At 38.1% G+C, this 22936-nt stretch overlaps 1 protein-coding gene across 6 annotated transcripts in view; it reads right to left on the bottom strand.

Annotated features, from left to right (window-relative positions):
- The window catches only part of C24H18orf25 (chromosome 24 C18orf25 homolog), an 85610-nt gene that overhangs the window by 13762 nt on the left and 48912 nt on the right, over positions 1 to 22936 (bottom strand). For 5 of the 6 annotated variants that reach the window (XM_024984404.2, XM_024984403.2, XM_024984405.2 and 2 more), the window contains exons 3-4: positions 12687 to 12869; positions 200 to 326 (exon numbers count right to left, since the gene is read on the bottom strand). In XM_024984404.2, the coding sequence (XP_024840172.1) occupies positions 200 to 326; positions 12687 to 12869 (310 nt within the window). 6 annotated transcript variants of the gene reach the window in all.

Raw genomic sequence — 22936 nt, 5'->3', positions numbered from 1 at the left:
AAACATTAGTTCTGGTTCACATACATGTGTGGCCAAGATGTTTCTGATATAAGACAATCTGCAATACATTCTGAAGCCCATCAAGTGTCTATAATCAAAATGTATTTCTTAAACTACAGGAAGCTGAGAAATAGCTCCCAACATTCATGCCAGCCATGCCATGGCATGCCATACCATTTTCTTCTAATTAATTTCCTACCTTGCATGTTCCTGAACCCCCACAATCTCCACTTCACTATCTGAAGAGGCAATATTAATTTCTTCATTGAGTGGTGCATTGCCAGCAGATGTTTTCTCACTTGCTAGGAATCCTGGATCCAAATGACCTGAGAGAGAAAGGGGAGAAAAAACTAAGCACTATATTTTGATTCCTTAAGAGCAGCAGAAACATCGCACTGATGGATTTCTCCTCTCAGTTTAATCACTGAAACAGAGTACCCTTATAAAAGCTTGCCTCCATGAAACTGTTACCACGTCAAATTAAAAAAACTAAACAATACATACTGATTGTTAAAAGAATGTTCAAACAACAGAAGTACATAAAAGTAAGAACTCCAATTCTCTTGCTTTCTACTGCCATTCCTTAGGAGAAAAAATTCTAGAGTATTCTGACAAGTTTGTGTATATAAATGCAGGTATATATAAACTGCAATAATACTCTATTTTGTGATGCTTTTTGCATTAAATTCTACTCTGCTTTTAAATGACCTGCAGGTAGGTTTGTCTCCACTCAGGTCAAAGGGGTTCTCTACTGCTTATCATTTTAATATAACAAAATTCTAAACCAAACAAGCTCAAAGGCACAAATGGAGTAAAGAAAAGAATTATTAATATCATAGTTACATTGGGAAACCTTACAAAAGATTTAATAATTTTCTCTCAATTTTAAACAATTTTAACAATTTTCTCTCCAGGAATCCAGATTTGACAAAATCAAGCCCAAGGGAATTCCCTGGCAGTCCAGTGGTTAAGACTCTGCACTATCACTGATGAGGGTGCAGGGGGAGGGGGGAGGGGGGACCTGAACCCAAAACAGCATCTAAAGGGGAAGACTAGAAGCAAATAGTAATTTTTGCCCTGAGAAACTGAAATACATAACCTGTACGTTGTTGACACTCCTCATTAGACAGAAAGCACCACACAGTGCTTCACCCTGGAAAGCACTGGAGCCTATAAGGACTTTCTCACAAAGATCTTCACAAAGCATCTATTCCATGGTGCAATAAAACACATTTTCCAACACTAAACATGAGTTTAATAGAACTGACTCTCAATACAGGTTAATGGCATAGCACCAAAGTACACAGCTGTGTAAACAATTCTAAAAAGAGTTAAAATTCAGAGGGATTCCTCAGCGCTCCTCTGGTTAGACAGGATTTCGCGCTTCCAATGCAGGGGTTACAGGTTCAATACCTAGTTGGGAGAACTAAGATCCTGCATGTCACAGCCAAAAAAAAAAAAAAACAGAGACAAAGAGTTAAAAACCTATTTATTCAGCTCTTGAATGTTCTGACTTAGAAGGATGAATTTCAGAATGTCTAAGAGTAAACATGGAATAAACAGAGTTGCAACAGGTATAAATTTTCATTTACTCTTTAAAGATGTATTTTTATTTAAATATATTGTCATCTGATACAAAATTATTTCTTCCTATTTAAAAAAAAAATTCCAACAACTGGTGTTATTATTCAGTCACTAAGTCATGTCTGACTCTTTGAGATTCCATGGACTGCAGCACACCAGGCTCCTTTGTCCTTCACTATCTCCCAGAGTTTGCTCGAATTCATGTCCACTGGGTTGATGATGTTGTCTAATCATCTCATCTGCTGCTGCCCCCTTCTGCTTTTGCTTTCAATCTTTCCCACCATCAGGGTCTTTTCCAGTGAGTTGCCTCTGTGCATCAGATGGCCAAAGAACTGGAGCATCAGCATCAGTCCTTCCAATGAATATTCAGAGTTGATTTCCTTTAGGACTGACTCAACGCCTTGCAGTTCAAGGGACTCTCAAGTCTTCTCCAGCACCGTATTTCGAAAGCATCAATTCTCCGGTGCTCAGCCTTCCTTGTGGTCCAACTCTCACATCCATACACGACTACTGGAAAAACCACAGCTTTGACTAGACAGACCTTTGTTGGCAAAGTAATGTCTCTGCTTTTTAACATGCTGTCTAGGTTCGTCATAGTTTCCTTCCAAGGAGCAAGTAGCTTTAAACTTCACAGCTGCAGTCACTGAACAGTGACTCTGGAGCCCAAGAAAATAAAATTTGTCACTAGGTCCACTTTTTCCCTTTCTATTTGCCATGAAGTGATGGGACTGGATGCCATGATCTTAGCCTTTTTTTCTTTTTTTTTCATGTTGAGTTTTTGGCTAGTTTTTTCACTCTCCTCTTTCACCCTCATCAAGAGGATCTTTAGGTCAACTAAACCAATATAAATAAGATTTTATATATACAACTCTCTCTTCCCTTCTCACCTTACTCATATCTATGCTTCAAGGTCAAGACAAACCTTGTAGTTTCACACTCCTGCAAACTTGTAGTGTAATCCTTTTTGAAAATTTTGGATAGTCCCACAAGCAAAAAAGACTTATAATTTATATCCTCTGACCCTATAATCCCACCTCTGAGAATTTAGCCTTATAGAATACACTTTAAATAAGCAGAGTCATGATGTCAAATGATACTCACCAGATTGCTATGTAGAAACTTGGGGAAAATATATGTATAACACCCAGAGAGTTACATATAACACTAAAAATATGTATGTGCTGGTTAAAAGCTATGAAAAGTAAAGGAATTTGAATGTGATTGTGGGTCTTTTTTACAATTCTTTAATATTATTTTTACCTTTTTTTCTTCAATTGAAACTGATGCATAAATGAGAAAACAGAAGATTCAAGTCTTCTAGATACAACCAGTGACTGAAATTGTATTACAGTCTGCACAGGCTTGTCAGTGGGCTTCCCAGGTGGTGCTAGTGGTAAGGAACCCGCCCTGCAAGTGCAGGAGATGGAAGAGACAGAGGTTTGATCCTTGGATCAGAAAGATCCCCTGGAAAAGGAAATTGCACCCCACTCTAGTGTTTTTGCTGGGAGAATTCCATGGACAGAGGAGCCTGACAGGCTACAATCCATGGGGTTTGCAAAGAGTTGGACACAACTGAGTGTCTGAACACACAGCACACAGGCTTGTTAATCCTATCTATATTAAAGAACAGATAGGATTGTGTGTGGTATCAGCAGTGATGTTGAAGTCTACAAGCATACAGAGGTGACATCCACCAGACAAACCCAGTTTTGTTAAATCTAGGGTGGTTGCTTAAGTGGAATTTGGTTAAGCCTGGATTTGGTAAACCGATATTCTTGCTCTGACCCCACTACTTTGTTTGTGGCAAAGTCTTTTGTCTCATTTCTACTTCAATGCTGTAGTCAGACTGCTGTCATGTACATAGTTCCAACTGCACTGCTCGGGAGAAATACAAATTGACAGTCTCCCTTTTCTCTAAAACTTCAGCTTTTCCACAGTCAATATTTCAAGTAGACTTGCTGTGCGCAGCTCTAACAGTATACTTCATCTATTTATTTCTAAAGTAAACATTTATTTATGACATGATATGGCACCCCACTCCAGTACTCTTGCCTGGAAAATCCCATGGACGGAGGAGCCTGGTGGGCTGCAGTCCATGGGGTCTCGAAGAGTCGGACACAACTGAGCGACTTCACTTTCACTTTTCACTTTCATGCACTGGAGAAGGAAATGGCAACGCACTCCAGTGTTCGTGCCTGGAGAATCCCAGGGACGGGGGAGCCTGGTGGGCTGCCGTCTATGGGGTCGCACAGAGTTGGACACGACTGAAGCGACTTAGCAGCAGCATGCACTGTGTTTGGGCTTCCCAGGTGGCTCAGTGGTTAAGAATCTGCTAGCCAAGCAGAAGACATGGGTTCAATCCCTGGGTCAGGAAGATCCCTGGAGATGGAAATGCCAACCCACACCAGTATTATTGCTTGGAAAATCCCATGAACAGAGAAGCCTGGTGGGCTACCGTCCACACGGTCACAAAAGAGCTGGACACGACTAAGCGAATGAACAACAACAAATGCACTGCGCTCAGTGCTAGGACTGCTCCAGGGAACGAATGAGGGAGGCACAGTTTACACCCTCAGCAAGCTTACAATATAGTCAAGGATATAATTGAGGATAATCAAGGGTATACAAAAACCAGTCCGCTGGTATTATGGTTTGAAAACTAGTCGGAGAGGGAGGCAAAGAATGCCCTGCATGCACAGAGAAAAGGACCATTCCTAGACTGGAGAACAATCAAGGACACTGAGCCCGCAGGGAAGAGCAGGCCCAGGTGAAGGAAAGCAGCACAAGGAACACTCTGTAGCCCTTCAGGGCAGAAAATCACCCTTTAGGGTGAGATCTGGGGTAATGGTAGTTAAAAAAAAAAAGTAATGAGAAATGAGCTGGTAAAGTCAGCAGAGGTCAGATCATGGGTAAGGAGTCTTGACTTGACCTTGAAAAGTAGGAAACCAATGAAGGATTTCAGCAGAGGAGTGACATGATCGGATTTTGAATTTAAAATTTTTTCAAGTATGGAAACAGAACCAGTAGCGGGACAAGAAATATTAGAGGCAAGGAAACCAGTTAGACTGCTACAGTTTCCGGGGTGAGAAATGGCTATGGCTGAACCAGGAAACGGAGAAGGCAAAGGCACCCCACTCCAGTACTCTTGCCTGGAAAATCCCATGGATGGAGGAGCCTGGTAGGCTGCAGTCCATGGGGTCGCTAAGAGTCGGACACGACTGAGCAACTTCACTTTCACCTTTCACTTTCATGCATTGGAGAAGGAAATGGCAACCCACTCCAGTGTTCTTGCCTGGAGAACCCCAGGGACGGGGGAGCCTGGTGGGCTGCCGTCTATGGGGTCGCACAGAGTCGGACATGACTGAAGTGACTTAGCAGCAGCAGCAGCAGAACCAGGAAAGAAACAAAAGGAGGAACAGTCTGTATTTCTGTAAGAACAAACAGTGAGTAATCTTGGAAATTAGGCAAAGGAAAAACTGACGCCAAGGTTTCTGATGTAGGTAACTGGTGGCATTCAGTGCACCAACGGACATGTTGAGGGCGGCTGCTTAGAGCATGATGATGATATGCTTCTGAGATGCTGAAAACAGGCAGTTGAAGTTACTACTGTTCTAAAGCTCAGGTCATCAGTCTAGAGAGGAAATAATAGGTAAGTCCTCCCAATAGCGGAGAAGATAAAGTTCATCCAGAGGAATGAAGGGGGCCTAAAACAGAACCCTGACAAAAACCAATAATTAAGGGATGGGCACAGGAAGAGGTGCTCACCAAGGTCAACCAAGAGACAGAAAACCTGAAGATACGAAGCCAGGGCACCATAAAGAGAGCATTTCTCAGAAGTGCCTACAATGCCCAACAGAGAGACACAATAAGAGGAGGGACTAAGTATAGCCCAATAGAACAGGTGATAAGATGACCATACACAACCCTGGCCAGGGGAACCTCAGAGGAATGATGGGACTGAAGCTATTGCAGCAAAGCAAGCTGGAGAAGAACAGAAGGGGAGAAGGAGCAGACACATTTGAAGACATCTGGCTGTGGAGGAAACGGCAATAGATGGCACCAAGAGGAACACGGGTTTGCAGGAGGGGGATGTATACGTGTACATAGTTATTTTTACCGGCCATATCTAGAAAAAAGGCAGAGAGCAAACAGTTTTGATGGCAGAAAGCTGAGGTGATCTTGATCTGTAAAGAATGCAGAGGGCCATCTGCAGAGCACAGGTGTGAGTAGGAGAGCAAAGTCAGTTTAGAGTAGGTTTAGAAAAGTGAGCCAGCCACTGTGAAGAATGATGCCTAAGGAAAGGAGAGCCAAGGTGAGGCTGCAAATCAGGAAGTTAATACGACCCTCAACTTTTCAACTATCTGACTTTCTCCAGCATGGATAAAGGCTCTAAAGTATGCATCCAGGGATCAGACTTGGCCAGCTGAGTACAAGAAAGTCAACTATATAAGGAGCTGAGGATATCAGCAAAGGAGAGTTGGGCTGAACAAACTAGACAGAGAAAGAAAGATGCAACTAGGGGGAGCTGAAAAAGGACTGTGTGATGGGTCTGATAAGGTAGAGGAATAGCGTAGCAGGAAGGAGCAGTGTAAGTATAGCTAAGCAAAAGGAGAAAGCATTAGGAGGAGGTAAGAGGGAAACCAATGGTTATGAGAAGTAAAATGTACTTCTACCCTCCTGCCCACTCACAAAATTCAACCGTCTGGGGCCGCCCATCTGACTGTCTTGTCCCCTGTGTGCATGTGTGGTGAGTGGCTTCAGTTGTGTCCGACTCTGCGACCCTATGGACTGCAGCCCGTCAGGCTCCTCTGTCCATGGGTTCTCCAGCCAAGAAAACTGGAGTGGGTCGCTATGCCCTCCTCCAGTCTTGTCCCCTGCTGCTGCTGCTGCTAAGTCACTTCGGTCTTGTCTGACTCTGTGCGACCCCATAGGTGGCAGCCTACCAGGCTCCTCCATCCCTGGGATTCTCCAGGCAAGAGTACTGGAGTGGGTTGCCATTTCCTTCTCCAATGCATGAAAATGAAAAGTGGAAGTGAAGTCGCTCAGTCGTGTCCGACTGCTAACGACCCCATGGACTGTAGCCCACCAGGCTCCTCCGTCCATGGGATTTTCCAGGCAAGAGTACTGGAGTGGGTTGCCATTGCCTTCTCCGGTCTTGTCCCCTACTCAACTGTTATTCTCCTTTGCTCTAGCCACCTACCACTCACCTTCCTACAAGTTTTCCACTGCCCTATGGAATGCCAGCTCTATGGAAAAAGGCACTGAACTTTCTCTTTGCCTCCTTGTGGAAACATGACTTTCTTGAAAATGCTGCCTCCCCTGCAGGCCTATGATTCTGACACCTCAATGCACCCATGTTCTTTATTGCTTGGTCCAAAAGTCAGTTTAAGACAAAACAGGGCCAGAGGGTGCGGTGGGGTTGGTGGGAGGATACAAACAAATTTCCTGGTGAGCGTTAACAACTCTGAACTAATGATGTGAGTATTCTGCCACATTTCCTCTCAGAGCCTTTAAATAAAATGTGCCACACACCAAGTCTGTGGGGCGCCATGCTCTACAAGAGACCCCATGGCATTCTCCAGTAAGTCAGGAATGCATCCACTCCTCTATTTCAGAGCCAGAACAATCAGTCCTTTTCTCTCAACGTTACCCTCTTCAGAAAGTCGCACATTCCTCTGGAAGCTCTTGCGCAGAGGTGAACACTCTCTGGCCTTCGGGTCACACCTACATGGCCCCAACCAATGCCCCTAGACCTCAAAGGAATCCAACAGCAGAGCAGGGCCTAAATCACACACAAGTGAGTCAAAGATGCACGAGGTTCTTCAAATACTGTCAGTCGTAGTAATCTCTTCCTATTCTAGAATAAGCTCTGCACAAAAAGCGTAAATATCACAATTACCATGTATTTGACTGAAAATAAAGCAGAAGATGTATATTTAGTTATTGTGGCAGCTGGCTGTCTCTGTGTAGTTCTTTGTTTGTGTAGCTTTTTGAAAAGATAACTTCTTTCATTTCATGAGAAAACTAATTCTAAATTTCTGTCCTCCTACTACAGACCTTTTCAACACATAAATAAGTCAGAAAGTAGACCACGAAAGGCAGTAACTAAATTATCAGGGCAAATATTTTCTTTTTAAATCAGCTATCTAATGAGAACTAGTCGTAAGCCTATTTGCAGTATATAAAATTATTACATAGTGGTGACAGTGGAATGTTAAATATAAAAAAGGTTACTATCTTAAGTACTCATAGAGTTTTAAAAGAAGCAAATCATTACCTTGTGTTGAGCTTTTTCAACAAAAGTATTAAAAACAACTTTAAAAAGTGGTAGAAAAGGAGATTAGAAACCTAAAATCTTACAGTCCACATGTAGCAGCTAAACAAAATCTCCTTCACAAGACTCGATACAATGATTTTAAAGTGCTAACAACAGAAACATGGTCATTCTGGTCTGATTATTAAAAGCCCTACTCTAAGAACAGGAAACCCAAGATTTTTTTTCTCTTCACTACAACTAAGCTTGTACTATGGACAAATCAAGATTACCAGCCCAATTTCAAGGATGGAGAGAATGTTCATAATCCACCTTCTTAAAAAGAAGGCTGATGGAAAAAATGAGATTTGTTTAGAATTTTTAATTTCCGAGGCAGGGGGACCTCTAAATTAGTTTAGTGTAATGATTATACCAAGAGTACTTCAGACTTCAGCCTCTCTTGGCCTCATCTACATTTACAGTGAATAAGCCTTCAACTCTTTCCAATGAACATTGAGAGTTACCTCCTTTACAATTGACTGCTTTGATCTCCTTGCAATCCAAGGGACTCCAGCACCACAGTTCAAAAGCATCAATTCTTCAGCACTCAGCTTTCTTTATGGTCCAACTCTCACATCTGTACATGACTACTAGAAAAACTATAGCTCTGACTACACAGACCTTTGTTAGCAAAGTGATGTTTCTGCTTTTTAATATGCTGTCTAGGTCTATCACAGCTTTTCTTCCAAGGAACAAATGTCTTAATTTCATGGCTGCAGTCACCATCCACAGTGATTCCGGAGCCCAAGAAAATAAAGTCTGTCACTGTTTCCACTTTTTCCCCATCTATTTGCCATAATGTGATGGGATCAGATGCCATGATCTTAGTTTTTTAAATGTTGAGTTTTAAGCCAGCTTTTTTACTCTTCTCTTTCACCCTCATCAAAAGGCTCTTTAGTTCCTCTTTGCTTTCTGCTGTTTGGGTGGTATCATCTGCATATATGAGGTTATTAGTATTTCTCCCAGAAATCTTGATTCCAGCTTATGCTTCATCCAGCCCAGCATTTGGCATGATGTACTCTGCATAGAGGTTAAATTCTCAGGGTGACAATAATACAGCCTTGGCGTACTCCTTTCCCAATCTGAGAACAGTCGGTTGTTCCATGTCTAGTTCTAACTGTTGCTTCTTGACCTGCACACAGGTTTCTCAGGAGGCAGGTAAGGTGGTCTGGTATTCCAATGTCTTTAAGAATTTTCACGTTAATAACCTTTGAGGGTAGATACTAGTTTTATCTCAGTTTTGACAAGGAAAACTGAGGCTTTGCATAACTTACGTGAGGTCACACAGTCCATAAGAGGCTGCTTGTTCAAAATCCAGCTGTTTGCTCACAGGAGGCTGCCACCCACTACACTATTTAATTCTAGCATCAATGAGAAAAAGTAAACCTATGGCAAGAGCTGAAAAGGAAATTTTAGGTCTTTTCTTGATCAGTGGCTTTCCTAATTTCAACTCTTTTGCCTTGGTTGAAACTAAAACTAAACAGTAAAAACCATTTTGCGTACTAGAACATCTGCTGCTGCTGCTTCTAAGTCGCTTCAGTCGTGTCCAACTCTGTGCGACCCCAGAGACACCAGCCCACCAGGCTCCCCCATCCCTGGGATTCTCCAGGCAAGAACACTGGAGTGGGTTGCCATTTCCTTCTCTGATGCATGAAAGTGAAAAGTGAAAGTGAAGTCGCTCAGTCGTGTCTGACTCCCAGAGACCCCATGGACTGCAGCCTACCAGGCTCCTCCATCCATGGGATTTGCCAGGTAAGAACACCGGAGTGGGTTGCCATTAGCTTCTCCACTAGAACATCTAGTTGCTTAGAAAAAGAGACATGCTACAAGCCACTTAATGATTACTTATGTGATTCTAAATGGAGGGCTGTAGACCTGGTCTGAAATGTTGCTATTAATTAGACACTGAGTATCCATCCTAAGCCGCTGGCTCAGATGGTAAAGAATCTGCCTGCAATGTGGGAGACACAGTTCAATCACCGGGTGGGGTAGATGCCCTGGAAAAGAAAATGGCAATCCACTCCAGTATTCTTGCCTGAAGAGCCCCATGGACAGAGGAACCTGGCAGGCTAACAGTCCACGGGGTCACAAAGAGTCAGACATGACTGAGCAACCAATACAGTGTACAGTGTACAGAGACACTCAACAGTCTAACTCAGTGACTGGCTTTTATTTTATTGGGAGGGAGAGAAGGAAGACTATGATTAACCACTACATTTATCTTAAACTCCAAACACAAGAAAGATGATCTAATTGATACTAACAGTCCAAATCTCAAAACTATAAACTGGCAATGAAGCATAAATTCTATGAACATTTTGTTATGATACATTAAGTATATTCAAATTCACAAAACAGGTTCCCACTATGACAATTACATCAAGACTAGAGGGTATTAATAAATGGTAAAGAATCCACCTGACAATGCAGGAGACGCAAGGGACTTGGGTTTAATCCCTGAGTTGGGAAGATCCCCTGGAGACAACAATGGCAACCCACTGCAGTGTTCTTGCCTAGAAAATTCCATGGACAGAGGAGCCGGGCAGGCTACACTCCACGAGGTTGCAGAGTTGGATATGACTGAGTACACACACAAATACATTACTCACATACCTGCATGTCAGATTAAAAAAAAAAAAAAAAGACTTTGAACGATCAGTAAATGGCTTCATAAGAAAATACCATGGGGATCTGTTGAACAGTGATGTCCATGTCCTATGATACACAAAAATCTACACGATTTATGGCCCAATACATACATGTGCTTTCTTGATATATTACATCCTAGCGAAATTATCACACATGTACCAAAAGACACGTACAGGAAATGTTAATGGTAGCATCATTTCAAATAGCATCATAAATGTTCAAGAAGAGAATGGTACGTCTACTGTCATATATGCATATGCTGGAATACTAAACAGCAGTGAAAAGTGAATGGACTACAGCAGTACTTAACAAGAACAAACTTCACAACATGTTGAACTAAAACAAAAGCAAGTGGCAAATGATTACCTTCTATGTAATACTACTTAGTATTAAAACATGCTTGTTTACAGATACAAAGCAAATGCAGTAAAACTATGAAGGAATACACAGGAATACCAAATATTAAATATCAATTTCAAGGCAGTGCTGGAGTGGAGAGAGAAGAATAGAGGAAGGAAGTCATGCGTGTTTCCCTCATCAAATACTTCTGTCATGTTTTCTTTCTTAGAATTTAGAGCTAAGCACCAAAGGCTAAGGTGGTTTTAAAGGATCAAGCTAACAATTACCTGAACCTGAAAATGTGAAGCTTCCCCACCCGCACCAATGCTGGTGACTTTAATGATATGGTAAGACGCCCAAATGCTGCACTGTTAGGTTAATTCATATTAAACTGCTAAATTGGTTGTAGATCAGAAACTCAAATATTAACAATTCAAAAGAGTTCAACCTAATATTAAAACTCTCTATGAAAAGCAAAAAAAAAACAAACAGTAACTGTTCATATTTTTCCTAACAATTCACAATAAAGTGGTCTACATTTACCGACCAGACTGCATTTAATGTTACAATATATACACAATACATATTAATAAACACTTAAAAGACACTTGTTGGGCAAAGCAAGTGTTGATACAAATAAAAACTGAAATCCAGAGGAGAATCACCTTGTCCAAGGTAGGCAGTTAGCAGTCACAACAGAGTTAAAACTAAATCGAGGTCCTGTTCCAAAATTAGTCACAATAAATTAATCGGAAGCTCAACAAATAAAGAGAAACTTTTTTATTTAGTTCTAATTGAGGATTATGAAATGAATTAATGACAATGATCTGTAGAATTGTCTTTTACTTCCTAAGAACTTCAATATAAATAAAGTTCTAAATCATAGCCCACTGCTATTTTTGTAACACACAACTCATTTCCCATAAAAATAATAGTCTAGGTAGTTATTAAATCAATGGAATTTATAAGTTAACTAGAAAACTAAAATACCTCTATAACAATAACGAAAATACACAGTATGTAAGAAGTCTGTCTCTCAATCCCCTCTACCTCTTTTCTTAAAATTTTCTAAAAACACTAGTACTTTTAGAAAAAGGTTTAAATTAGAAAGAATGTTGGAAGAAAGAGGTTTGGGGAACATACTGAAGGAGACTTGGAGGCATTGTGCAAGGTTTTCAAAGGTAACAGCAATAGGTTTCTTAGAGAATAAAACATCACTCTTAAGAATCATCACAGAACCAAGATAAACAATGCAAGACAGGGAGAAAGATTTTCCTGAGAGACAGCAACTGAAGAGTTGGAAAAGACAAAATGAGAACTAGTGTAGAGAAATTAACAGGGACACTGCACAAGAGGCAGAACAACAGTGCGGTACTTCAGTGGACAGTCCACAGGGCGGACTGCAAGGTCACTCCCTGTTCAGAGTTAAGTGAGGGAATCCACTGGTGGTGGTTGGGTGGGGAGGGCTGGGGGGGTTTGGGGGTGGGGTGGGGAGACAGTATCAGGTCATCTGGCTGATTTTTACATATGTTAGGCATTTTTAACTCAAGATGTCTACTGAAATTTACCTATGCCTACAATTATTGTCTTAGATATTCTCATTTTTGCTTTCTTCTGATTAGTAAATACAAATGACATGCTACCCCAAATCTTTTCAGTTATAAAGGACATCCTGGATAGCCGCAATCATCTAATGTTAGATGTTTCTAGTTGGCCTGCTTTCCTAAGCAAGGAAAAGAGCTGCCAGGACACATGCATATTATACCATCAGAGAAGGAGGGGTAGGGATAGGGAGACCAACCTGCCTCCGCATTCAGCTCCTCTAGAAGCCCGCTGGTCCTCCAGGTAGCTCCTGTGTCCTGGCCTCCTACAGAATTACTGTGCTCTTGAACTACTGCAGCCGCCAATAAATTGTCCACATTTACCACTTCTGGCTCAGAGCCGGTGTCAGACATATCATAATGAGCTACAACTGGAGGTCCATCTAGGGAGGAAAAAAAATGTATACTTGTATCTAACTCATGGGGTGAAAAATACTTCTATAACTAAAAGCCCCCTAAATGCCTGTTGCCTTTATCTTATTATTCTACCTAGTCAGAAAAGCTGCACTTTATACAATCTAATTATTTTGTACATGAAATGAAAGTGAAAGAAATACTCCAGCTTACAAAGATGAGGGACACATTTGAGAAGGAGGGAAAGGGTGTTATTATGAAGAACAAAGACAAGACTATACTGAACAAAAGTTACATTCAATTCCTGTCATTCTGCTAAAGGGCAAAAGATTAAGAGAAGGGACGACTATAGAGAAGGTAAAGCTGATTTTTTAAAGGAAACACTGATGCAAACTATTAAAACTGAATTTATATATTTTTAAGAGGATCAATCTAGTTTCTTCCTCTTAGTAGCTAATACTAAAAGTCCCTAGTAGAATCGAAGAAGAAAGTCAAATATATATTTTCCTACTTCAAGAGCTCTACTTGCCCAACATCTATTTCCAGTAAAGCCCTTTTATAGTATTAGGGATGTTATGTATTTTACAACATTCTATAAAAAGATGAGTGCGTGCTCAAGTCGGGTCTGACTCTTTGTCAGGTCCCTCTGCCCATGGGATTTTACAGGCAAGAATACTGGGGTGGGTTGCCATTTCCTACTCCAGGAGGTCTTCCAGACCCAGGGATCTAACCTGAATCTCCTGTACAGCAGGCGGATTCTTTACCACTGAGCCACCTGGGAAGCCCCCAGCAAAAAGATAATACTCATAAAATCCATCTTCAGGATTTGGATGTCTTGTGAGGGATATTTCTATTGTCTTTTCCCTGAGAAAAACAACCAGCTGACACTCCAAGGAAGTGATACACAACCTTATGGGTTATTTGAGAGGAAGATATTAAAACTTTTGGAAAAATAAAGAGAGCCCTTCTACCTCCAAATCACCCTAAGCTGCTGAAAAGGGCAGCTGAGCTCTGAAGTAATTACACTGCAGTGATTCATGCTAAATAATTCAATATTCATGCTTGTAAAATAGATACATGCTTTAAAATGCTAGTGCTACCTTTTCTAATATAAAGGTAAAAAGCAAAAATCATTTTCAATCAACTATGAAGCATATCCCTTACTACTAACCGCTATTTTTGAATAAAATGCTTTTTCTCCTCCAACAGTTATTACTAAGTGCAAGCAAATCACTTAATTCCAGAAAAAAAATTTCTAATATCTAATAGATTAACGTTAAACACACCTATTTTATGAAACTCTTGACTATGAAGGAATACATATGCCAATAAATCATTAAAATAGAACACAATGAAGGACTGCTGTTTTAATACAAACATCCATTGTGTAAACTGTCACTAAACAAAACATGAAACACACTTGGGGCACTTATCTCTTAAGACTAAGTTCCCAAACCACAGGCTTATGCGGCAACACTTTAAAATAAAAAAATGACCAAACATAAAAGTAAATGAGTTATTAGGTGCCACCGTATAAGGAACAGACATGTCACAATATGAAATTCTGACGATCATGACAATTTCAGCTGACTACTTAAAAATAATTTCCAATTTCCCCAAAAGGGTACATCAAGTTCATAAAATTCAACAGTGTGGCCTTAGTATCAGCTAGTAATAGATTTTAGACCAAATAGTAAAATATTAGTTCATGTTTGTGGTTTTTCTTTTCAAAAAAGAAAAGAAAGCTGTATCATTTATGGAGTTCTCGTCAGAGTTCAAAATGATTATTATGGAATCAAGATAATGTGGGATGTCCAAATATTTGGTTGCAGAAGATATGAAGGTCAAGTACAATATTGACTATTTGACCAAATATTCTATTTTTTAAAGGGCTTTATTAAGTGTTTTGTGTTTGGGAAAAAATAAGAGACTTATTTAAAAATTTGTATCATAAATACCATTCACAACCTCTTGCCCTCACGTTCCCCCACCCCACAACCCACAACCACCAAATTGAGGCAACAGGTCAACAGTCAAGTCAAAATTGTACCCACTCCTACATGTAAACTCATGCAAAAAGTATAAGTGCAGATGTACATGCAGAGTAACATCACCTACCCATGGAAATAACTTGTCTGAAAGTCTTCATCAGTAGGATATACAAGCATAAACTTGTTATCTGGCTTCATTCTTGTATCTTCCATATTTCCAAACAGCACACCTTATAGCTTAGCTCAAATTTAGTATTCATCATAAACAAAGACAGCAATATTTTCACATTTTAATTATACTTAAAATGAAAATAAATTATCACTGTCGTTTTTCATATCTAATATATTCAAACAATGACAAGTCAGTACTATATAAACTTTAATAAAGTTAAGGAAAGGTTGTTTTTCCAATTTTGCCTTCCAACAAGAAATCACAATTAAGCATCTTGTGTCCCAAGGTCATCTCACACTATCAGCAAACCAAAATTAAGTAAGATATGTTTAAAGAACTAAGCATCAAGGCTTGGATTTTGAATCACTAAGTATGAATATTAGCTAATTGATGGGGACAATTTATGGTATTCTTTTAAAACATGATTTCTGCTACACAGCAAAATTAAGAGGTAAGATCCTTTTAAAATAAGTATCTCTTGAAGGAAAAAATAAAATCAAACCACTAAGAGGAGCTAGAAAAACCAAGAACATTAATAACAGAAGCAGCTATCTATGCTTCCAATTTGATTCTATCAATTTATTACAGGAGGGAATAAGCATGAAGCTATTTTTCTTCCTCTGACTTGATTGTTCCTCTAGGATGCTAAAACAACTGTGCTGCTACTAAGATAATTTTGACTTTTAAAAACATCAAAATAGCAACTTCAAGTAAAATTACACATGGAAACATTTCCAATTTAAAATGCAGTCACTAAGCATTCCATGTTTACAACATAAAAGGTTATCAAACTTCACATTCTCCCATTTGGTATCTGTCAACCACACATCATCAATGTATAATGATGAACTTTGTTTTTCTATAGTCATTAAAAGCATCTCTCTATAAAGGTAAATCTAACTCAATTATTTAATAACTATTTTGTCTGTGGTTAATCCAAGTGCTGTGTCCAATTTAAGTGTCTTGAAATTTTTGCTGATCACAAGAGAAATAAAATGTTCAGCAATCCACTGCTTCATTTAAGAACATCACCTTGGCCTATCTTGTGCTAGACAGGTCTGCATCCTCTCTCTGACCTCCAAGTTTATAAATAGGTTCTAACTTTTGAAATACCAAAATACAGGTGTGGGACTTTCCAAACGGTCCAGTGGTTAAGACTCTGCGCTTCCACTGCAGGGGGAGCAGGTTCAATCCTGGTCAGGGAACTAAGATCCAGCTTGCCAAACAGTTCGGCCAAAAAAAGAAAAATGAAACAAAACATACAGATCTATCTATTCATCACACATTCCTACTACAGTGAAGTTTACCCCTATGTGACTTTAAATCTTCTGTATTATTATCAACAGTGTTTACTTTTATGAATTAGTCTTCTTTCTGGTCAAATATGTTCTCTTCTAAATCTCATGGAAACAACTTGAATCATGAAAACAAAAAACAAAGCAAAACAAAGCCTAACATCCATCCTCTATTACATCTATCTTTCCAAATCCCTCTTTCCAAAGCTGATAACCAAAAGCACAGAACTTTAAAACTATGTAATATATAAGTTACCAGTCCCATTTTACAGATGAGAAATTTTGAGTCCTAGGGAGGTAAAACCAGCATAGTTTATGGTTGTTCTCAACGGTGAGGGAATGGGAAATATACAGGGTAAGACTGGGAGCCGTATATGAAGTGCATAGGTTTGGGGCAGCAAATACATAGGTTAAAATCCTGCCTACTTCTTCTTAACGTATGACTCCGCTTGTTCACAGGGTTACGATGAAGGTTAAAATATAACACAGAACACAACAGTTCAAATACTGGTCCACCTGCCCACCTTTCCATTATAAATTAGCACTTAACCCTACTTCTTTGTTTGCTTATGTTTGTGTAAACTCTGCTGTACACAGCCTGCATGCAAGAAGCTTTGAGAAAACATCACTGCCTGAGTTGGTCATGGATTAACCCATCTTGTTAAGTAAATGCTTTGCTGGGATTAATAAGGTCATCACATATGTGGCTTTTGTATTTTTATTTTTGTTTGAAGTGAAATGTTAGCTTAGATGTATTCATATGAAAGTGTTTTAAAGCCAGATAGAGGTCACTTTGGATCATCCCTATTTGGCATCATTCTTACCTACAAAGCCCTTCCACTAACACAAGTGTTGTCAGACTCCCAGTATGAAATCTAATCAGATCTGGGAATCAGAAATTCCTCTTGTATCCCACAGACATCTGGAAACGTCACTCCTTCTCTATTGCTAAATCTTCGGCCCAAGGAAAGGTGGAGCAACAGACAAACAGCGTTTACTCATTCAATTCCCATTTCAATGACTACAGTAATATACGATAAAGACCAGAATAAATTCCTTCTCTATGTTTTACTACAGCCAATTTCCCAAAACCCCTCATAGAAGAGGAAAGAAAAAAACTTTCCTGCTGCTGTCAAAGGACCCCACAGAAGTTCTGTCTCCCTAGTCATTAAAGGTCCTAAGATCAGTACCATTATCTACAACATCTAGAGAAAGTCACTCCAATAGTGAGATTCAAAAAAAGTTACACCTAAAAAGAAGAGTTCTCAGAAATTACCTACCCAAGCACTTTAGGAAGGAGGAGCATGTGTACGGTATTCAAGTTAGGAAAAGAAGTGTAGGGAAAATGAGGTGTGAGCCTTAAGGATTGAAAGAAAGAAGCAAACCTCAATAGTTGAAAGGGAAATCTGCAATTGGCAGAACCTACCTAATAAAAACTAGCTTTTTAGTAATACATCTAAATATTTACCAAGATGGAAAATGATTATTTGGAATAATAAAAAATAAAATACTTAAGAAAATACATACGCTGTATTTTATTACTATTAATCTACATATATATGTAATATATGTACACACATACACAAAGAACCATTTATAAAACCAGTAATTTCAAAGCATCTCTTGGAAAAGATAACTATATCAACCAGAAAAGACAAAAAGTGCCATTTCTAAAATAACAACTTTAAATACCAAAAACTGGGTATTTTTCCTTTATAGTATTATAAAGCTATTTTAGTAAAAAGAAAAATAAGATAGTGCTAAATGAAAATAAAATGCAGCAATATGCACTGAAATTCTATGTCAGAAGTTAAAAAATCATTTTTAAATAAAATGAATTGATGCCTATTTTGTGTTTTTCCCATTAGATCCAACTCAATTATTAAAAATTTAGATGTTCCGTTTACAAGGGAGAAATAGAGTTTTAAGGATTACATCTGTTCTTACATCATACTGACAAATGACAGGTCATTTTGCCCAGAGAAGTTACCTATAACACTGATGAATAGTTAACTTTGAAAGTATCGAAGGAAAATATTCAAGATTAAATACAGAAAACAGGACACTTGCAGAGGTCACCATCTTTCAATTTATCTTTGTATTTCAAGGACACATCCACAATTTCTGTTTTGAGGATTCACATCAATGGAGAACAAAACTAAAACATCTACACTACTACATACAAGAAGGAAGAACACGAAAAATTGACATGACTTTCGCCACATCCTCGTGTCTATGTACCCTGCTAAGACACATCCACTCAGCTTTTTGGTTATTCCTCAAGGTAGGCTACATTTTGCTATTTTCTAAACAGTCTTCAATTTTTAACAGGATAACTCAGAAGAACATATAAAGGAGAAGAATCTTCACCTTTTATGTTAGCACTGATATTTTGTTATTTCCTTTTTCAATATACCAACTGCAAAAAGACAGAAAATTATCTGAAAAACACCATGTGAAATCTATTATTAGTGATACTACCTATAAACTAATGCCATTCATTTCATTATGGAAAAGCAGGTTTCTGTACTAAGGAACACCTAATGTGAATTAACTGGTAGGGAATCACTATAACTAATGTAAAAGGATCCTAAATAGAGTAACAAGAAACATTTCTTTTTAAACATTTTTATTTATCTAGGTCAACTGATACACTTCAAATGCAGAATTAGGTAAAAGATATAAAGAAAATGCAGTAAAAATAAAAATCACAGCAATTTGATAACATTCTTCCCAAATTTTAAAGTTTTAAGACTTGATTATCAAAGAATACACTTCCTCATGGATTATTATTCCTTCATTTCTTAACATGTCTTCTATTGTACGTTGTAGTATTTTAAGATAATATGAAAAGATCTATTCATTACTTTGGTTTCAATCCCCACTAACTTTTCCTAAACTTCAGAGAAATTAAAAACAGAATCAAGAAAAAAATGAAAAGTATAGAACTCGGAAGTTATTCACATTGATAACTATTAATGTACTCATATAACTGTTCCAGACAGATTAAAAACGACAAGTTTCTTATCTGTACAATGATTGAGGGCATATATGCCATTTTTAGAGAAGATTCTGAGAATTATTCTTTGAGAACAATTTTTATTAAAGCAAATTTAATAAAAAATTAATTAAATTTCAGTTTAATAAATCTGCTCAAATTGTTTTGATACTGTGTTTTCTCACATGTGAAACCCCACAAAATCTTTTCCATTGTGCCCCTTACTATACTATTTAAATAATTCAAACAGAAGAGAGGAAATCAATACAAGCTAAACAAAATATAACAGGTAACTATTTTTTAAAGTCAAGTTCTGAAGAAGAAAAAAAAAATAAAAAATAAAGTCAAGTTCTGTAAAATAATCTGCCCATGTTATCTGACCTGCATATAAACCTTAAGCAATATATTTCATTAAACTGTGCTATATCTCAACCTTCAGATCACAGTATCTGCTGTTAAATACACATAACTAAGGAATGACAAAAGCAATGAAGCAAAATAAACTAATTCGTGTATATTCTTTTATTCAGTCTGCTAATGAAACAAACAAGCAGTCCAAATCTTTACCTGATAATCTAAGAAATAAATTTTTCCACCTAACTTAATCACTCTAACTCGTATGTGGCAATTTTTTTTTTATACACATTTAGGAAGCAATGAATGGATATATTAGTGACTTGAATCCATTAAAATCCCTGTAGACTATTGCATAGTTATGTTTCCAGCACAACCTGCCAACTATAGCATTAATAAGAATACAGGATTATTTCATAATTCTGAAGGTCCACACACCTTCATGAGCACATGCACACACACACTCTTGAGACTAGGCTTATTCCTTTGACTTAGTAACAAAGAACAGGCTTTTCTCTTGGAGCCCCCAAAATGACAGATCCTTTAAGTAAAAAAAAAAAAACTTCATGCAAAATATTAAGTTTTAAGATTTTAATTTTATTGTGTTGTGTTCTAAATTAAATTTTTATTTGAGCTCTTATTACACTCAAGTTTTAATAATGCACACAAATTACACATTAATATAACTGAGAGGTATTATGCAATGAGAGGCTCAAATAACCTGATAACTCTAATCTTAAATCTGCTGGTTAAATTTTCTTAAAAATGATTAGGATCTAATGTCCTACAACACTGAACTAGGAGACTCTAGGCAGAAAACAGTCTGTAGATAGATTATCGGAAAACATATTCACTATAGCGCCCCCCGCTTAAATACCAGCAACTAAATAGCATATGTAGATTATATGGGATTATAGTCTTCATTTTAATCTTTCCTCTATTTCTTTCGGAATTGATCCTTTTCTTGAAAACTGGACTGATTAAAATGAGCAAAGATACTTTAAATGAATCATCTGTGTTTGTCTTCTCTTTCTTTTCTTGCAGTAATTCCCTATAAAGCACTGCAATCTGCCAGTCCTCAGTGACTCTCCAAAGGTCATCTCCCTGATCTTCCCAAGCTTCACAGAGAAGCAGAGGGGCCACTGCCTGGCTTGCCCTGGGGCCTGTAGATACTGGTGGCAGCCATATTTGGGAGCACATTCTCCTGGGATTATACTCTTTTCTTTTATTAACCTTTTATTTGGTATTAGGATACAGCTGATTAACTGGGTAGCCATTTAACAATGTTGTGACAGTTACAGGTGGACAGAAAAGGGACTCAGCTATATATCTACAAGTATCCATTCTCCCCCAAACCCACCCACCCATCCAGGCTGCCACATAACACTGAGCAGAGTGGGATTATATTCTTAAATAAAAAGCATTTCAACCATGTCTAGATCATGTCTAGCATTGATCTAGATCAACTAAAAGACGTTTCTGTCCAGCATTAGCCCTTTATACACCACAAAAAAGCCCAAACAGGATATATTCCCTGTACTTAAAATTCTAGGAAAATTAAGCCAATTTAAGGTAAGTTAAGGGAAGACCAGGGTTCCCTGGTAGCTCAGCTGGTAACGAATCCACCTACAATCCAAGAGACTCCAGTTCGATTCCTGGGTCGGGAATTTCCCCCTGGAGAAAGGATAGGCTACTACCCATTCCAGTATTCATGGGCTTCCTTGGTGGCCCAGACAGCAAAGAATGTGCCTGCAATGCGGGAGACCTGGGTTCGATCCCTAGGTTGAGAAGATCCCCTGGAGGAGGGCATGGCAACCCACTGCAGTATTCTTGCTTGGAGAATCCCCATGGACAGAGAAGCCTTGTGGGTCCATGGGGTTGCAAGGAGTCAGACACGACTGAGCAACTAAGCACAGCACAGCACAAGGGATGACCACTAGGCACTTCTAAAATAATACCGATATAAAAATGCCACCACATAATCCAAAAATAATTTCCACTTCTTAGTATGTATTTAGACTATGATCTTAGGAATACAGACTGCCTCAGTGAAGGAGCATTCAATAATCCAAAACAGCAGTCGTTTTTAAAAAACTATTATAACTACTTCAAATACTTAATACTTCTTTGTCCACAATACAAAAACAAATTTTTCTGAAAGAAGAATTTTTAAATCGTGCAATCTGGAAAAAGCATAATTACTTTAAAGCACGATTCATTAAAAAAAAAAAAAACAACTACTGTTTCAAAACAATACTCCTTAAGACAGCAACACATTTTCAAGACACCACGACAAACTGAAAATCAGGGGAAAAAACTGTATGTATGCTTCTGGTACAAAATTATTTTTAAGGTTAAACTTTTCAAACCACAAAATATAAAATTTTGTTTTGGAATAAATTTTAATATTTTAGCATATATTCTATGAATTAAATCAGTACATTCCGGTGTTCCTCTTCTTTCTACCAAAACCTCTCTTTCCATATCTTTATACAAATTTATGTAGAAAAAGCTTCCTCAAATTTATTATGCTCGATACCTTCTCAAATATTTACAATATTTTTACCTTGAATATCAATTATTAAAACTTTACCTTGATAATTCCACTCAACTGACATTTTTCTCTTTTAGGCAAATAAAATCTGTAGATTTCCTAGTCCATTATCTAATAACAACAAGAAACAGAACATGTCCAGTCAATACTAAGAATAATGTCTACGTTACTTTTTATGTTATTCTTAAAGGATTCATTCATGTTTTCTATTTTAAAAATAAAAAGCATTTCACTACATGCTTAATATATGAAACATTAAATCATGAATCAAAGAAGAAATCTGTTAAGTTCTTGAAGCAGTTATGCATGCATAGAAAAGCAGTCATGTTAACATGCTGAAATTGACATTTTCTTTTATCTAAAAATCCATGTCTAGTAAAATCTGTGATCCCAGGGAAAAGCCGAATACAGAACAAACTTCCCTGAAAACATCTTAATTTAAAATAAATATTATAGATTAGCAAAAAACTTCTCACCCAAAACCAATATGCTCTTCTTATTGGTATAAAACAGGAAAGTTAAAAAAATATTAGCTGAAGTAGTTTACAAGTGTTGTGCTATCATGTCAGAGAAAAACCCATCAGTTATAACTCTCCCAAAGTTAATTCCCAATTCTCATGTATTAAGCTCTAAAAAGAAAAAAAAATTTTAAGTCATTTTTCACTTCAAAAAAGCAAAATAAATTGATTCAATCTATTACAGTTAATTTACAAGGTATAGATATCTGAATAT

The sequence above is a fragment of the Bos taurus genome, chromosome 24 (assembly GCF_002263795.3).
Source record: "Bos taurus isolate L1 Dominette 01449 registration number 42190680 breed Hereford chromosome 24, ARS-UCD2.0, whole genome shotgun sequence".
NCBI lineage: Eukaryota > Metazoa > Chordata > Mammalia > Artiodactyla > Bovidae > Bos > Bos taurus.
Note: the sequence above shows the minus strand (reverse complement) of the source record. Positions and strands in the feature narration are given on the sequence as shown.